The following is an 18,919-nucleotide window of genomic DNA, read 5'->3' as shown; positions in this document are numbered from 1 at the left end:
TTGTAACAGCTGAAAACTGTTGTTCTGATTAAAGCAAGAAAACTAGCCTTTAGACTAGTTGAGTATCTGGAGTATCTGCATTTGTGGGTTCAATTACAGGCTCAAAATGGCCAGGAAAAAATAACTTTCTTCTGAAACTCGTCAGTCTATTCTTGTTCTGAGAAATGAAGGCTATTCCATGCGTGAAATTGCTAAGAAACTGAAGATCCCTAACAACACTATGTACTACTCCCTTCAAAGAACAGCACAAACTGGCTCTAACCAGAATAGAAAGAGTGGGAGGCCCCGGTGCACAACTGAGCAAGAGGACAAGTACATTAGAGTGTCTAGTTTGAGAAACAGACGCCTCACAAGTCCTCTACTGGCAGCTTCAGTATAGAACCCACAAAACATTAGTCTCAACGCTGACACTAGTCTCAAGAGGAAACTCCGGGATGCTGGACTTCTAGGCAGAGTTCCTCTGTCCAGTGTCTGTACTTTTGCTCATCTTAATATTTGTATTGGCCAGTCTGAGATATGGCTTTTTCTTTGCAACTCTGCCTAGAAGACCAGCATCCTGGAGTCGCCTCTTCACTGTTGACATTGAGACTAGTGTTTTGCGGGTACTATTTAAAGAAGCTGCCAGTGGAGGACTTGTGAGGCATCCGTTTCTCAAACTACTGATCTCAACTAGTCTGAAGAAGGCCAGTTGTATTGCATCTTTAATCAGAACATTTTTTATCTGTGCTAACATAATTGCAAAAGGGTTTTCTAATGATCAATTATGCCTTTAAACTTGCATTAGCTAACACAATGTGCCATTAGAACACAGCAGTGATGTTTGCTGATAATGGGCCTCTGTATGCCTATGTATATATATTTTTTTAAATCAGCCATTTCCAGCAACAATAGTCATTTACAACATTAACAATGTCTACACTGTATTTCTGATTAATTTGTTGTTATTTTAATGGACAAAAAAATATGCTTTTCTTTCAAAAACCGGGAAATTTCTAAGTGACTCCAAACTTTTGAACGGTAGTGTGTGTGTATATATATATTTTTTCATATCAAAGTATAAATAATACCAAATGTGAAAGCAGAGTACCAAAGTAGAATGCTGACTATTTCAGCGCTACAAAACAGCTATATAGATTCAATCAATTCTGAATTATTAAGGACTGGAAAGTGGTATAGAGTGAGAACATGAGTGAATGACAGGTGCAGGTGAAGATACCAGATGAAAAAAAATTGAATTATAGATTAAAAAATATAAACAGTTTCTCTTAAAGCAGTCATGTCTTTCAGGTCCTCTTTAATTTACATCCATCTGTCCTCCATCCGTCCATATCTCCCGAAGCACCTCTCACAGGAGAAGCTTCCCATTGCGGTGGATTTTCAGAATCTTTCCTAGTCTCTGTTTTGCTGTTGCAAGTCCTTTCTTTGGACGTTTCCCTGAGATGGAGGTAGAAAGAAGGAATAAAGCAATGGGTAAGAAAACAGTTTGTCACATTTGTGAATCCTGTTCATTAGACACCAAATGGAGGAAAACAGACAAACAGGGAGGCATTATCTGGACAGGTAATTTTCATATTCCGCTCTGAAATGTTTTCTGTTGTGTGCCCTAATGAACTCACAGGGGTTACAGCAACAACAAAAAATCCCATGACTGAAACTTAAGTCGATCTCAGATTGATTTTCTGTGGGAAAGTTAACTTATACTTTCATGTTAAAAAAAAGAAGAAAAAAAAGGAATGACCATCATGCTTTTAGGGAAAGGATCATTTGCACTTGTAAACTGCACGTTTTACCAATTATAGTCCTTTTCAATTGGTTAAAAACATTTATTATTAAAATAATGAAAAAAAATGAATCCATATGAAAGAAATCCGCCAGTGACGGAGAAAGAACTTTAACCCCTGAACTCATGTCTATGTGCTGTGAAGTTACCCGTGTGTTTCTACAGCCTTGACCGAAATGATTGGCACCCTTTATTCTTTATTAAGATGAGCAAAAAAAAAATAGGGCAGTGGCGATCATGGAATTTTGGATGATGGTAATTGGTCAACCAAATGACCGCCGTCACCGTAATAACTGTTTGGGCGGGGGGGGCGCACATTTTCTCCTCCGCAACTGACTGCATGTGCCGCCATAGAAATATAATTAATAGAATGGGCGTCCTCATTCTATGATGGCATAATGGGTGGACTGGCAGCCATAGATGTGGTAAAGGAGTCATTGGAACGCAGAAGTTCCATTTACCAGATTGGAGAACATTCAACAAATCTGATCTAACATAGTGGATATTCGCCAAAACCTTCATGTTTTATGTACTGTAACAGGCCCACAAATGTGCTTACTTCAGTCCAATTTGGATATATTTGCTATATAACATGTAGAAGTGACTACTAAATGCTAACTAACGTTTGTATAAGATGGTTAGCATAGCTAGCATACAGAAATGGTTGATGGTGGTCAAAATAATGTTTAACTGTAATGTAGTTGATCGTAACAATGACATGAACATGTGTTGGGGGTTGACATCCATAAAAGCATTATATTTCGAAAAAATGTGAAATACACAAACAATAGCCTAAAAGTAGACTAATTTTGCTGGGGGGCAATGAGGAGTGTTGGGATCCTTACCCCAAGGCACTTTCCCCCATGCGTTTCCATGGCAATTTCATTGTTTTGGCCGAGTTTGATTGACCTCTTTACCACATCTACTAAGAGTGTACCCATAAGTAAAATATGTGCTAAAATATATGCTGTAATTTGCTGATTCAACTGACATTGCAAAAAATACATTCCATTGCATGGGGCACATCAGTTAAACATCATTTGAATGAACATTCACATTACCATGGAAATGATTGCATCACAATACCAGGCAGCCATTGTGAGTGTACGAATTAGTTAACCAGTCAAATTGCCAGGGTTAGATGTTGCAAGCCTGTTCTAATTCTGTGTGCTGCTGCTGCATTGTCATTCAGTCAGCTGTGTGTTAGACCCCTCAAAAAATGTTTAATTTATTTTCATGATGTCTGAACTATATTGTGTATGTGTAAAAAAGGGAAGATTACACTGAACAAAAATAAACACAAAAATCAACAATTTCAAAGATTTTACTCAGTTACAGTTCATATAAGGAAATCTGGCAATTGTAATAAATTCATCTATGGATTTCACATGACTGGGAATACAGATATGCATCTGTTGGTCACAGAGATCTTTTTTTAAAGTAGGGGCATGGATCAGAAAACCAGTCAGTATCTGGTGTGACCATTTGCCTCATGCAGCACGACATCTCCTTCGCATAGAGTTGATCAGGCTTTTGATTGTGGCCTGTGGAATGTAGTCCCACTGTTCTTCAAAACGCTGTGCGAAGTTGCTGGATATTGGCGGGAATTGGAACACGCTGTCGTACACGTCGATCCAGAGCATCCCAAACGTGCTCAATGGGTGATATGTATGGTGAGTATGCAGGGCATGGAATAACTGGGACATTTTCAGCTTCCAGGAATTGTGTTCAGATCCTTGCAAAATGGGACTGTGCATTATCATGCTGAAACATGAGGTGATGGTGGTGGATGAATGGCATGACAATGGGCCTCAGGATCTCGTCACGGTATCTCTGTTCTACTAATCATTGACAGTGCCCTCTGTTCATAATGTTGACATCAGCAAACCACTCGCCCACACGATGCCATACACGCCGTCTGTACAGTTGAAATCGGGATTAATCTGTGAAGAGCACACTTCTTCAGCGTGTCAGTGGCCATCGAAGGTGAGCATTTGCCCACTAAAGTTAGTTACAACGCCGCACTGCAGTCAGGTCAAGACCCTGGTGAGGACGACGAGCACGCAGCCGAGCTTCCCTGAGACAGTTTCTGACAGTTTGTGCAGAAATTCTTTGGTTCTGCAAACCCGCAGTTTCATCAGCTGTCCAGGTGGCTGGCCTCAGACGATCCCGCACATGAAGAAGCCAGATGTGGAGGTCCTGGGCTAGCGTGGTTACATGTGGTCTGCGGCTATGAGACTGGTTGGACGTACTGCCAAATTCTCAAAAATGACGTTGGAGGCGGCTTATGGTAGAGAAATTAACATTAAATGATCTGGAAACAGCTCTAGTGGACATTCCTGCAGTCAGCATGCCATTTGCACGCACTCCCAAAACTTGAGACATCTGTGGCATTGTGTTGTGTGACAAAACTGCACATTTTAGACTGGCCTTTATTGTCCACAGCACAAGGTGCACCTGTGTAATGATCATCCTTCTTGATATGCCACACCTGTCTAGTAGATAGTGAACATTTCTCCTTTGCCAAGATAATCTAACATGGATGTAAACAAATGTCTGCACAAAATGAGGAAAATTATATTTTTGTGTGGATGAAAAATGTCTTTACATGTTGTTTTTCTGTTCAGTGTATATTATTATACTTATATACTTGCTCAGAGAAAGAGATTTTAACAAGTAACATGTTCTCAAAAAGATTCCAATTATTGCCACCTCTATTTCCAATACTTCAGCACCATCCCCTTTGCGAGGACAACGGTACTGAGCCTTTTTCTAAAATATTTTATGAGATTGGAGAACATATTTTATTTAACTCAGCAAGTCAGTTAAGAAAAAAATCTTATTTACAATGACGGCCTAGGAACAGTAGGTTAACTGCCTTGTTCAGGTGCAGAACGACAGATTTTTACCTTTCCAGCTCAGGGATTCAATCTTGCAACCTTTCGGTTACTAGTCCAATGCTCTAACCACTAGGCTACCTGCCTCTCCAATTGGGAGGGATCTTAGACCATTCATCTTTACGGCATATTTCCAGATCCTTGATATCCTTTGTTGGTGCTTATGGACTTCCCTCTTCAATTCAAACCACACATTTTCAATTGGTTTCAAGTCCAGAGACAGATGGCCATTGCAAAACGTTGATTTTGTGGCCAAGTTTCAGCCTCCTGGCAGAGGCAACCAGGTTTTAGGCTGAAATGTATTGAGCTCTTTGGCCACGCACACCAGTGGTTTGTTTGGCGTTGAAAGAAGGATGCTTATACAGAAAATAAGGTCAAACTTTACCCAGTAACAGGAACCTTGTTGCCTCTGCCAGAAGGCAGCAACTTGGTCAAAAGTGGATCTTCCAGCAAGACAATTACCACAAGCACTTATGTACTTACCTCCACCAGCTCCAGCGCTGCCGGGGCTAGCTAGCCCAGCGGGGGAGGCTGTAGAGGGGGAGTAAGTGCTGCTGTTCTGGGGGGAGAGGGAGGGTCGTCTGGAGGTGAGGAACACCCCAGGAGCCATAGCCGCACTCCCTCTGGGGCCCCCAGGGCCTGCCGTGTACTCATGGTCCAGTAGGCTGGCAGAGTAGCACTCCACCCTCTGCTCAGGGCTTAAGTCAGGGGTGGGAGGCTCCGGGGCTAGAGGGGGGGGAGGGAGGGGACGGCTCGGCCCGAGGAGGTGGCTGTGGTGGGGCAACGGGGCGGGGCTTTTTGGTGTACTTCCTCTTGGTGGGTTTCTGGATCTCCTGGATGAATAAACAATAGAAATATTAGACAGCATTTGACATTCAATCATATTCCCTAGCTCCACAGAGGGTAGCATCTCAACATTTGGCTCTCATTTGTCTTTTGGTGATTGTCTCATCTTTTTTTAAATTTTTATTTAACTAGACAAGTCAGTTAAGAACTAATTCTTATTTACAATGACGGCCTACACTGGGCCAATTGTGCGTTGCCCTATGGGGACTCCCAATCATGGCCGGTTGTGATACAGCCTGGAATCGAACCAGGGTCATTAGTGACGCCTCTAGCACTGAGATGTAGCACCTTAGACCGCTGCGCCACTCAGGAGCCTTCAAAATGTATTTGAATGGGTGTAAGATTTAGTAAAGGGCCCTACCTCTTTCAGAACATGAACTTGTCCCAAACTGTCCCCTAACATGCACAATATACAAAAGTATGTGGACACCGCTTCAAATTTGTGGATTTGGCTATTTAATCCACACCCGTTGCTGATAGGTGTATAAAATCGAGCACACCGCCATGCGATCTCCATAGACAAACATTTACAGTAGAATGGCCTTACTGAAGAGCTCAGTGACTTTAAATGTGGCACCGTTATAGGATGCCATCTTTCCAAAAAGTCCGTTTGTCAAATTTCTGCCCTGCTAGAGCTGCCCCAGTCAACTGTAAGTGCTGTTATTGTGAAGTGGACATGTCTAGGAGCAACAACTGCTCAGCCGCGAAGTGGTGGTCGGTCCTCGGTTGCAACGCTCACTACAGCGCTCACTACAGTTCCAAACAGTGAGTTCCAAACTCACTACAGTTCCAAACTGCCTCTGGAAGCAAAATCAGCACAATAAATGTTAGTCGGAGCTTCATGAAATGGGTTTCCATGGACGAGCAGCCGCACACATGCCTAAGATCATCATGCGCAATGCCAAGCGTCGGCTGGAGTGGTGGAAATCCGTTCTCTGGAGTGATGTCGAGATCGGTGTGGAAGAACTTGACTGGCCTGCACAGAGCCCTGACCTCAACCCCATCGAACACCTTTGGGATGAATTGGAACGCCGACTACGAGCCAGGCCTCATCTCCCAACATCAGTGCCCGACCTCACTAATGCTCGTGGCTGAACGGAAGCAAGTCCCCGCAGCAAAGTTCCAACATCTAGTGGAAAGCCTTCCCAGAAGAGTGGAGACTGTTATAGCAGCAAAGGGGGGGGACCAACTCCATATTAATGCCCATCGTTTTGGAATGAGATGTTGGACGAGCAGGTGTCCACATACAAAACATGACCAAAAGTATTTCCCCTCCTCTCATCTCACCTGTTGTGCCAGTTTGGCAGCAGCTGCAGCAAGGCCAGTCTCTACAGACGCCACTCTGGCCCCCTCCCTCACTGGGCGCTCCTGTTTTGGCAGGGTGGGGGTTACCCGGGCTGAGGGAATAAGAAAATATGTTTGCGGAATTAATCAATGATATGTAACACTTTATTTGGAGAGTCTATATTTGGAGAGTCCGCCTACAGATGGTTATTACATGCTCAACTAAGTATCAACAAATGTCCTTCGCTGTCGGTTTGGTCATGAAACATGTCCACTGTCTAACACTTGAAAATGGGTTGAGTAGTGAGTACCTTTGGGGCTCCAAGGAGTGTCGTCCCAGTTTTTCTTCCTCTTCATCTTGGCCTTGTTGGCGTGGTCCTCCTCATCAGACTCTAAGGAGGGATAGACTGAAACACACACAGGGGTTGGTCAGGAGGGTTGAGCAGTCAGGCAGGATAATGATCGTGACATCATTGGATAATTTAGTTTAGTATCCATCATAGTGCCTTGATTCGACCATGACTTAGTTCCCAGGTGAGCTAAACCCAATGTTCGTGGATTTGTTTTAGCTCGCCTGGGGAACCAGTTTGGCGGGTGCAAATTTGAGACCATTCCAAAACTAATGCAGCCAGGGCAAGGCGAGTAGTCTCTGAGCAGTAGCCAGGCCAGGGGTATGTTCTTGTGCTCCTTTCTCCCATGACTCACCTGGTCAGAAGTAGTGCACTATACAGGGAATAGGGTGCCATTTGGGACGCACACAGCCTATGGGAGAATCTCAATTGAGATTCTTCCTCTGACTCACCATACTCTGCGTCTTTAAAACAGGTGCCCAGAGTTTCCTGCTCGTCTGGGCTGTCCTCGTCGCTAAGGTGACGGGCCGGCCGCTTGACCGGCCGCTTCCCAGGGCGTTGGAAAGTTGTCTTCTCTTTGGAGGCTCCTCCCCCTCTGCTCTTATTGGCTCCTGTCACCCACACGGCCCGCCCCCCTTTCTCTTTGACCATGCCCAGGCCCTCAGAAAGCCCTCCGGAGACAGACCGAGGGGAGGAAGAGGAGGAAGAGGAGGAGGAGGAAGAGGATGGAGGGTTGGCCATGGAGAGCATGCCCTGGATGGCATCTCGTGTGCTGGGAGAGGCTGGGGCTTCCTCACTGGAGGGTGGAGAGGGAGGACAAGAGATGAATGATCACCACACAAACAGCACTAAAATGTAGAGGACATATGTTGCAAAAATGTATATTACGCAAGTTAACCTGTTCTGTTTATGAAGGCAGTGAGAGAAACATTCATCCTCCCAACTTCATTGGCTCCCATTTTGGATACATTTTTCCATTGGCAATCTGATGCCAAGGCAGAATGCAAATACATTTTTCGAATGATTGACTTGAGTTCAAATAGATAAGACTACGTGGTAGTCTGACTGCTCAGAATATCTGAACACAAGTTGCAGAGGGCTGGTATTGAGAATAAAACAATATGATTAAGGTTTCTGAAATGTCCAGAAGTGTCAGTCAGGCCCTACCTGAGTGCAGAGTCCAGCCCTGCCACCTGTTTGCTGGCTTTCAGCAGGTCCAGGATTCCTCCTGCTCCACCCTTCACGCCATGGACAGTCATCGACTCCTCCTCATCTGTGGTGTAGTCCTCCTCAATGTCAAAGTCCACCTCTCCTGGTTCTCTGATGCGATGGGGGTCAGAGCATGGCTTGGCCCTCGGCAGCTTCCTAGGAAGACCTGACGGAAACAGGATCTTGTTCAGTAGGCACAAAATGGAAGAATACCAATTGAAACTGTGTGAAATGGGGAGGAACTAATAGAAATGCTACATTTGTACGTTTTCCTTAGCAAAAGGTTGTTACAACATGTGCTCTGATGGAAAACGGTCCAGGCATTTTCCATCAGGTTTATAGTTTGTTCCTTGCTCCACCAACGGACCAAACCTGCCCCAGACACCAACGATAAAACTGACTGGTAGATTACGCCACTCTATCCCAAAGCACGCCTAAAAAGTGTTTTTATTTGCTTTCATATCAATTAAGCCTCAAGGCTCGGAAGGCTGAACCGAATGCCCCAACAAGATAAGAAAACAATTTTTTATTGATTAGTAATGCTTTCACGAAAGAAGTGCTCTCAAAGTATATTTCCATTTGTACTATATCATGTAAACTTACCACTAAGTTTCTTCTTGCTGGATCCCCCAGCCTTGCGTCGTGGAGGAGGTGTCTCGTCAATCTGTAGCTCGTCCTCTGACTCAAAGTCTGACAGTGCAGACCCTCCCATAGCATGGTGCTGGAAGTGAGGGGCACGGCCGGCACTGTTACTGCCGCCCGAACGACCACCCTTCTTGCTGTGGTCAGAAAGAAAGAAACTTCCATGAACGTGTCGATGACACAATGTCAAATGCAAACAGAACGTGATAAGAGATAAAGAGGTCGCCTGACATCCCAGTCTTACCCCTGTATTTTGCCGTTGGTCAGCACCAGCTTCAGTTTGCTCTTGCTCATTTTCCCCTGGAACTCCTCCAAGGGTAGCTCAAACTGGAGATGGAGAGAAATCACAAGCGCACATTAGCATCACAAATTTTCCTTTTAGGTAAAAGGACTATTTAAATGTGCATTTCATTTATTAAATGTATTCGACAAGGACAAGGCACATCAATCACCAATTGAACAGACGTACCTTGTTCTTGTTTTTCTTGTTACCAGATTGGCATTTCTTCAGTGTGTGTTTGGTGTGGATCTCCAGGAGATCCAGCTCTCCTGCCTCTTTCATTAAGCCCTTTTGGCCCTTCTTTTTGGGACTGGGGGACACATCCTTGGGTTTGGGGCCTCTCTTCTTCCCCGGGGGGCGGCCAGGGCTCTGGGAGATGGCTAGAGGGGAGGCTTTGGGGAGGGGCGAGGGGAAGCCCTGTGTAGAGGTGAAAGGAGCCGTAGGGCGGCCTTGCTGGAAGATGTCCTGGAGTGGCAGAGGACAGAGTACTCTCAGTAAGCCAGACTGAAATGAATTCATACACACTCATATGCCTGATAGGGACTCACTATAGTGGTGACCTGAACTGTACAGGCTCAGATATGATGGTAGATGAACAACTAGGCCAGTCTAGTAGCTTGGCTCAGTTTGCCTCAGTGTACTCTTTTGGGCTCCCGAGTGGTGCAGCAGTCTAAGGCACTGCATCTCAGTGCAAGAGGCGTCACTACAGTCCCTGGTTTGAATCCAGGCTGAATCACACCCGGCCGTGATTGGGAGTTCCATAGGGCGGCCAACAATTGGCCCAGCGTCGTTAGGGTTTGGCCGTCATTGTAAATAAGAATTTGTTCTTAACTGACTTGCCTAGTTAAATAAATATAATCAATAAGTTACAAAAAGTAAGAAAATATTTGTCAGTGTCTCCACCTCCCCAGGCCAGCTTACCTCCACCAGTCGTATCTCCTTGGCCAGGTCCTTGACCAGTTGCTGGGTCTTAATGGTCTCTGGAATCTCCACCTCGTGGTCAGTCAGCGACTGGTGGGAGGACAAAAACATAACGTCACCATAAGACACAAAGAATATAGCGCCCACTACAACTAGCTTCCTGATATCTTGTGCCATTGCGCATAATGTTAGCGACAGACTATGACAGATGTTATAAAGTCTTCAGTGGCTGCTGTAAAGGCTTGATGAATGCATACATAAGGGGGCCTACAGTAAAGAGCTACCTCTTTGCGTGTCCAGGTGCGGAAAGCGTTGTTGAGGGCCTTGGCTCCGTGGACCAGGTAGGTAGCAGGGTGTCTGCGGTTCTCTCTCAGACCTGCAACATAGATCAACATAGAAGTTGCCAAGGTTCTTGACATACATTGCCCAAAGAAATGCAGTTCCTTAGAGAGCAGAGGGGGGAAAAGCATGTTTATGATGAAGCACCTCACCTCTGAATGTGTCAAGCAGGTGCTTGCCAACATACCAGCACACAGTCTCAAAGTTTGGGAAACTGAACAGGTCGGCTGTACTCAACCTCTTCTCTATTTCATACGCTCTGATGGGGAAAGAAGAACACAGAATGAATGGTTATAAACATTTGGTAATTCGAATGTATAGTACAATGGTAATGGAAATGTATTGAGTGAGACATTTTCAAAATGGCATTGTAGTTATGAATGGTAGAGAAATGTTGCTATGATCAGTTCAGATAAACGGAGTACCGCAAGTGATGCGACTCACGTTTTAGTAGGAGGCAGGAGTGAAGGGACTTACCGGAGCTGCATATCAATGTTGAGACTGTGTAGGAAATTCCCTCCGAAAGCCACACAGTCCACAGGAGTCAGTACAGCATGGATCCATCCTGAGAGAGAGAGAGACAAGTAAGTACATTGAAAACACCCATACACCTTAGCCAAATAGTTTTAAACTCAGTTTTTCACAATTCCTGACATTTAATCCAAGTAAAAATTCCCTGTCTTAGGTCAGTTAGGATCACCACTTTATTTTAAGAATGTGAAATGTCAGAATAATACTAGAGAGAATGATTTATTTCCGTTTTTATTTCTTTCATCACATTCCCAGTCGGTCAGAAGTTTACATACACTTAATTAGTATTTGGTAGCATTGCCTTTAAATTGTTTAACTTGGGTCAAACGTTTCGGGTAGCCTTCCACAAGCTACCAGGTTTGTAGGCCTCCTTGCTTGCACACACTTTTTCAGTTCTGCCCACAAATTTTCTATAGGATTGAGGTCAGGGCTTTGTGATGGCCACTCCAAAAATGTGACTTTGTTGTCCTTAAGCCATTTTGCCACAACTTTGGAAGGATGCTTGGGGTCATTGTCCATTTGGAAGACCCATTTGCAACCAAGCTTTAACTTCCTGACTGATGTCTTGAGATGTTGCTTCAACATATCCACATACTTTTCCTTTCCTCATGATGCCATCTATTTTGCGAAGTGCACCAGTCCTTCCTGCAGCAAAGCACCCCCACAACATGATTCTGCCACCCCCATGCTTCCCGGTTTCCTCCAAACATAACGATGGTCATTATGGCCAAACAGTTATATTTTTGTTTCATCAGACCAGAGGATATTTCTCCAAAAAGTACAATCTTTGTTCCCATGTGCAGTTGCAAACCGTAGTCTGACATTTTATGGCGGTTTTGGAGCAGTGGCTTCTTCCTTGCTGAGCGGCCTTTCAGGTTTATGTCAACATAGGACTCGTTTTACTGTGGATATAGATACTTTTGTACCCGTTTCCTCCAGCACCTTTACAAGATCCTTTGCTGTTGTTCTGAGATTGATTTGCACTTTTCGCACCAAAGTACATTCATCTCTAGGAGACAGAACGCATCTCCTTCCTGAGAGATATGACGGCTGCGTGGCCCCATGGTGTTTATACTTGCGTACTATTGTTTGTACAGATGAACGTGGTACCTTCAGGAGTTTGGAAATTGCTCCCAAGGATGAACCAGACTTGTGGAGGTCTACAATTTTTTTATGTCAAGCAAAGAGGCACTGAGTTTAAAGGTAGGCCTTGAAATCCACAGGTACACCTCCAATTGACTCAAATGATGTCAATTAGCCTACCAGAAGCTTCTAAAGCCATGATATCATTTTCTGGAATTTTCCACGCTGTTTAAAGTCACAGTCAACTTAAAGGCACAATCAACAGGTGAGTGAGTACCTCATTTAGCTGGTTGAGAGAATGCCAAGAGTGTGCAAAGCTGTCATTAAGGCAAAGGGTGGCTACTTTGAAGAATCTCAAATATAAAATATATTTTTATTTGTTTAAAATTATTTTGGTTACGACATGATTCCATATGTGATATTTCATAGTTTTGATGCCTTCACTATTATTCTACAATGTAAAAAATAGTAAAAATTAAGAAACTCTTGAATGAGTAGGTGTGTCCAAACTTTTGACTGGTAGTGTATATGAACTGGCACATAATATATGGAGTTCTGACAAGCTCCACCAGGAATGCACTGTATATAAAACCCATCACCAGAAGCAATAACAGGCCTGTCACAGCACTAGTCCCTGTTTCAGAAGACTAACCATAACATCTGACCACACTTTGTTGAATACCTGGGTAAATGAAGAGGGTGAATACCTGTTGGGATGAAGAGCGTGTTCCCCTGTTTGACAGAGCACTTGTAGCACATGTCCACCTGGTCCCCGAAGAACATCTCGTTCTGATTGGACGAGGAGCTCCAGCGCTCAAACAAAGCAAGGTTTGCTGGCGTGGGGGAGATCAGGTAGAAGATCTTCTCACCCTGAGAGACACACGTAGACATTTATCTAACAGTGACAGCGCTCATTAATCAACCTTTCCGTTTCCACATCAACGTGAAAGTGGAAGAGTTAAAAGGAGAGAATTTTCATCCGTCAGGCAGACACAGCATTACAATGATGAACAAGGTAAAGTCAGGCATGGACATCATACATTCAAATGTTATATCGCTCTTAAGTCTCCTAGTATATAACGCTCCAATTATGCATGTCAGCACAGCAGGAAGAATGCCTAGTTCCAACAGTCCCTTTACACAATCTGGCCCATAAAATGTCCCAAAAACTGCCCTCTTCTTACCCGTAGTACATGGTACCAGACAGAGGTGCCTCCGAAGTCGATGTGGAAGTCTGTGTAGCTGTCCTTGACCCCCATGAGGCAGTATTTCTGGACGTTGGGCCGCTCAAACACGGACTCCTCAGGCCACAGGTTCTCCACCCACGACAGCTTCCTCACTATCTTCGGAGTCTCCACCAAATTTGACAGCCTGTGACAGAAAATTGACATTTGACTTTTGTTCAACCAAATGATGTACTGATGACAAGGAAGACCCCTAGAGAGCAATACCAACCAATGAGTGCATTGACACAAGAACAAGCAGTGTGGTGTACCTGGTCTCAGAGAACTCTAGGCTGATGACGTTGAGAACTCGGTCTCTGTTGGGGCTGTTGTAGTACTCCACAAAGTCCCCTAGGCGCATCTTCAGGTCAGCTTGGCGAGACACGTCAATCACATCAATCTCCCTGTCCGGACCTATAGACAACACGCAATCAACAAACAAAACACGTCTTGCCGCTCCCCACACAGAGTGCTTTATTCCTGCACCTTGATCATATACAACATCTCAACCTTACAGAGGTCTTGTTGTGTGAGATAAGACCGTAGTTTCCTCTGGTAACCTACACTAGGTTACATCTCTTATGGTAATGGAATGTCAAGTTGAGACGTGACTAGTTAAAGAGCAGGTATGACAGAGCCTTGTACTGTATGTAGAGTTGCAGGTTTACATTGACATTTTAATCATTGAATTGAGCAGATGCCCTTATCCAAGGAGACTTACTTAGAGTCAGTGCATTAAACTAAGGTAGGTAAAGGTACCATAGAAGACAACATATAAATCAGTGTTCTAGTTAATGATGTGGGGAAAACAAGCAAATATTAAAATAACTGCACGTGAAACCAAAATTGCCGCTAAAGACGGAGAGGTTTACCGATGTAGTGCTCTACGTCGTTGACGCCGAAGTTCCCCGGGGGCAGGTTCATGCCCAGGCCGTCCCTCCTGAGGACCATGACAGGAACACTGAATGAGCGCTCCTCCAGGAACTCCACTGTCAGCTGGGCCCCCGACGGCTTTAACAATACCTCATCAGCACTGCACATACACAGAGAGATTGGAAAATAGTGAGGGACACAGAGAAATAGAATAACACATGGGAAAAGCGTCTCAGACTGCTGCAATTTCACCGTATGGCAGATATGGTATTATGATGCAAAATTCAACTTCTATGAGAACCAGGTCAGAACTGTAGTTAGAGAAAATAATTAAAGTACCACTCGAAATGATACATTATCGGACATTTAAAAAAATGCAGATTCAAAAGCCATATTGTCGATCACTCAGATAGTTTTGAGACGCTATACTGTATGGACGCAAGCAAAACGCTACGCATGAAATATTTTACATTATAAGTGCCGGGTTGGGTTCTTTCTCTGCGAGGCGGTCATTTTAGGTGAATGTTCATGCTAGATAAAAGACAGTGTGGAAGAGAATGAACACGTATAGACATAATGTAATATGGGAGGTTCACCTTGGGAAGGTGCGGCTTCGTAGCTCCCTGACAAACTGCGGGCTGCCTGTCTTTACCGGCCGACCAGAAGTGTCTCTTCCGCCAGCATCAGCCTGCTTGGTACCTCCACGCCGCTTCCTCACTGCGGAACATACAGGGGACAACAACAGACTTGCATTACAACCACGCTACTACTACTTGTGCTATTACAACCACACTACTAATACTTGTGCTATTACAACCACACTACTAGTGTACTATTACTACTAGGCCTACATTACTACTAGTAGTATTACTAAAGGCAGACCAGGTAACGAAACTGACAGAAGTGAGGAATTGTTGTGTGTATTGGCATGTGTATTTCTATAGAGCCGGGTTCCCTAATCCTGTCCTAGAGTACCCCTAGCCATTCAGAATGCATTCAGAACTAGCACACCTGATGCTACAGATTCAAACAGGTTTGAAATATGGGTGAAATATAAAAATACAGCCTGGGAAGCAAATTCAAAGAGACAGAGGGACTTACTGACAGAGGGCCCATGGGTGACCTGACAGTTGGGACAGTGGTACAGGTCAATCTCTGCTGCTTTGTCTTCCTCCACTCCAACACAACTAGACAAAAAAACAAACAAAAATGTACTCATAGCCTACTGTATACAGTCAGCAATTATAATGAACAAAAATATAAACACAACATGCACCAATTTCATTGATTTTACTGAGTTACAGTTCATAAGAGGAAATCAGGCAATTGAAATACATGTATTAGGCCCTAATCTATGGATTTCACATGACTGGGAATACTGATATGCATCTGTTGGTCACAGATACCTTAAAAGTACCATCTCGTAATGGTACTTTTGTGCATTCAAATTGCCATCGATAAAATGCAATTGTGTCTGTAGCTTATGCCTGCCCATACCATAACCCCACCGCCACCATGGGGCACTCTGTTCACAACATTGACATCAGCAAACTGCTTGCCCACACAACGCCATACACGTGTTCTGCGGTTGTGAGGCCGGTTGGACATACTGCCAAATTCTCTAAAACATTCAATTCTCTGGCAAAAGCTCTGGTGGACATTCTTGCAGTCTGCATGCCAATTGCACGCTCCCTCATAATTTGAGACATCTGTAGCGTTGTGTGACAAAACTGCACATTTTAGAGTGGCCTTTTATTGCACTAGGTTCACCTGTGTAATGATCATGCTGTTTAATTACCTTCTTGATATGCCACACCTGTTAGGTGGATGGACTATCTTGAAGGAGAAATGCTCACTAACAGAGATGTAAACAAATTTGTGCACAACATTTTTGAGAAATAAGCCCTTTGTGCATATGGTACATTTCTGGGATATTTTACTGCATCTCATGAAACATTGGACCAACACTTAACATGCTGTGTTTATATTTTTGTTCAGTGTAGTAATGCTCAATGAAACTGAAATATAACTTACCTTCCATGGAACCAGTCTTGACATATGTCACACTCGATCATAAAGCGTGTGACATCGTATGGCAGGCGACACAGGCAGTACACTGGAACAGACGCCATACTGGGAGTGTAAACTGACTGACAGTTAGGCTTAAATCTACTCTGTGATTATATGGCAGAACGACACTAGTTTGCAATGAGAATTAGTTTACGGTTGCATTGAGCTCTGAAAAAATATATATAGTTCAAATGGCGTTTGTACTGAAGCAGCACAGGGCAGTGCCAGTAACAGGTTAACTGTGGTGTGTCACTTCACTTGGAATAGGTGCCTAGCCCACTGCTTTCTGTCACACATGGTGCATTGTATTCGCCATGATTAGGCACCTGTTGAAATGGGAAAGAAGAGAGCACAAACATATCTGTCACAAAGGTCTGCAGGGATGTGGGTGTTAATTTGAGGATAAGAAAGATAAGCTCCTCTAAGTCGTTTTACTGACCGAAGGTTCTCACTATAAGTTGCTATACTTGGCTCGCTAGCAGTGGGTCTGAATAGTGGGCTAGCCCACGATTTGGCAATACAAAAGTTAGCTAGCTAATAATAACACTTCTAAACTGGCTAATAAATGTATGGGGAGGGGTAAGGCCTTGCAAAATGTCTGACAGCTCTCGCATATGAATTGGAATTCAGACAAATAACTGGCTAATTAGCTAGTACTAGGGGAGGGAAAGTAACATTAGCAGCTTAGCTAGCTAACTATAGTAGCTAGATTTGTAAACACTGCAGCCTGGCTAACAATGGCTTTTGGCAAGTACCTAGACTATGCTAACGTAACTAGCTAACAAACGAAAAGCGCAGGTAATTGAACGTTACCGATTCATAGCAAGCTGGTAATAATGTGTATTAGTTCAACGCTATCTTTTCGTTAGTTGCAATTCAAGACCACACATAGCCAGCTGTTTATTCGCTACAGTAACTTAGTTGTTAGCGCAACATGCTAGCCACCATTGGCTAAGCTTAGCAACTTAAGTTAGCTGGTAACGTTAGCTAAACAGCGGATAAGTCTATATTTAGCTAAATATATTGCATTTTATATTAGTTTATCGTGAAAATAGTATTGAATTACTTATAAGTAAGTTGTACGTTCAGAAAATCGGTCCGAAATAATTTCTTACCGGGATTTAAACTGTCCGATTGCTGCAGAGGGGCCACCGGCCAAGCATTCGAAATCGGTTGAAATCCTTACGAAAGGCTGAGGATCGTTGAGGCCTTATTATGCAGCGCAAAGTATTCAAAAACAGCCCTTACTGCATTGTATTTTTCCCCCACAAATGATACCCGGGTGTGTCGGTTAAGTCACAAAATGTATATTGCAGTGTTTGAAAAGATTAAAAGACGACTACATGAGCACTGTTACTATAAACAACTCAGAAATACAGACATTTGTGATGGAGCAACGCCATTTCAAAGCACTCGCATAAACTGTCTGTAGTTGAAGGAACAATAAAGTTGCGCTAGTGAAGAACTACAATAGCGGCGGGACATCAATATTTCAAATGTAGGCCTACACACAAAATGAAACAATATTTACATTACAGTTGAGTAATTAGTGTAATAACCAGCTATTGCACTGTAATAACTGCAATAACAACTTGGGCCTGTAATTATACTGAACAAAAATATGAGTGCAACATGCAACAATTTCAAAGAGTTAACAGTTCATATAAGGAACTCAGTCAATTGAAAGGAATTCATTAAGCCCTGATCTATGGATTTCACATGACTGGGAATACAGATATGCATATGTTGGTCACAGATACCTTTAAAAAAAGTAGGGGTGTGGATCAGAAAACCAGTCAGTATCTGGTGTGACCACCATTTGCCTCATGCAGCGCAACACATCTCTTTCGCATTGAGTTGATCAGACTGTTGATTGCGGCCTGTGGAATGTTTTCCCACTCTCTTCAATGACTGTGCAAAGTTGCTGGATATTGGCAGGAACTGGAATACGCTGTTGTACACATCGATCCAGAGCATACCAAACATGCTCAGTGGGTGACATGTCTGGTGAGTATGCAGGGTATGGAAGAACTGGGACATTTTCAGCTTCCAGGAATTGTGTAAAGGTCCTTGCGACATGCGTGCATTATCATGCTGAAACATAAGGTGATGGCTGCAGATTTATGGCAAAACAATGGCCTCAGGATCTCGTCATGCTATCTCTGCTATGCTATCTCTATTGCCATTGATTTAATGCAGTTGTGTTTGTTATCCATAGCTTATGCCTTCCCATACCACAACCCCACTACCACGATGGGGTTCACAACGTTGACATCAGCAAACCGCTCGCCCACACAACACCATACACGTGGTCTGTGGTTGTGAGGCCGGTTGGACGTATTGCCAAATTCTCAAAAACTACAGAGGCAGTTTATTGTAGAGAAATTAACATTCAATTCTCTGGCAACAGCTATGGTGCCCATTCCTGCAGTCAGCATGCCAATTGCACAATACTTCAAAACTTGAGACATCTGTGGCATTGTGTCTTGTGACAAAACTGCACATTTTACAGTGGCCTTTTATTGTCCCCAGCACAAGGTGCACCTGTGTAATGATCATGCTGTTTAATCAGTTTCTTGATATGCCACACC

The 18,919-nt window shown here is 43.7% G+C and overlaps 1 protein-coding gene across 1 annotated transcript; it reads right to left on the bottom strand.

Annotated features, from left to right (window-relative positions):
* Positions 1-927: 927 nt before the first annotated feature.
* LOC118939533 (histone lysine demethylase PHF8-like) lies at positions 928-17,771 on the bottom strand. The gene is given in 22 exon segments (XM_036946834.1): positions 928-1,434; positions 5,161-5,425; positions 5,427-5,510; positions 6,811-6,920; positions 7,119-7,214; positions 7,610-7,953; positions 8,325-8,532; positions 8,970-9,145; positions 9,253-9,335; positions 9,478-9,753; positions 10,210-10,299; positions 10,494-10,585; positions 10,701-10,807; positions 11,026-11,113; positions 12,870-13,032; positions 13,347-13,533; positions 13,658-13,799; positions 14,258-14,418; positions 14,855-14,975; positions 15,360-15,445; positions 16,293-16,654; positions 17,444-17,771. Coding segments are annotated over 21 exon segments (3,066 nt in total). The 5' UTR covers positions 16,391-16,654; positions 17,444-17,771; the 3' UTR covers positions 928-1,345.
* Between the last annotated feature and the right edge of the window lie 1,148 nt (positions 17,772-18,919).

Source organism: Oncorhynchus mykiss, chromosome 16 (genome assembly GCF_013265735.2).
Source record: "Oncorhynchus mykiss isolate Arlee chromosome 16, USDA_OmykA_1.1, whole genome shotgun sequence".
NCBI lineage: Eukaryota > Metazoa > Chordata > Actinopteri > Salmoniformes > Salmonidae > Oncorhynchus > Oncorhynchus mykiss.
Note: the sequence above shows the minus strand (reverse complement) of the source record. Positions and strands in the feature narration are given on the sequence as shown.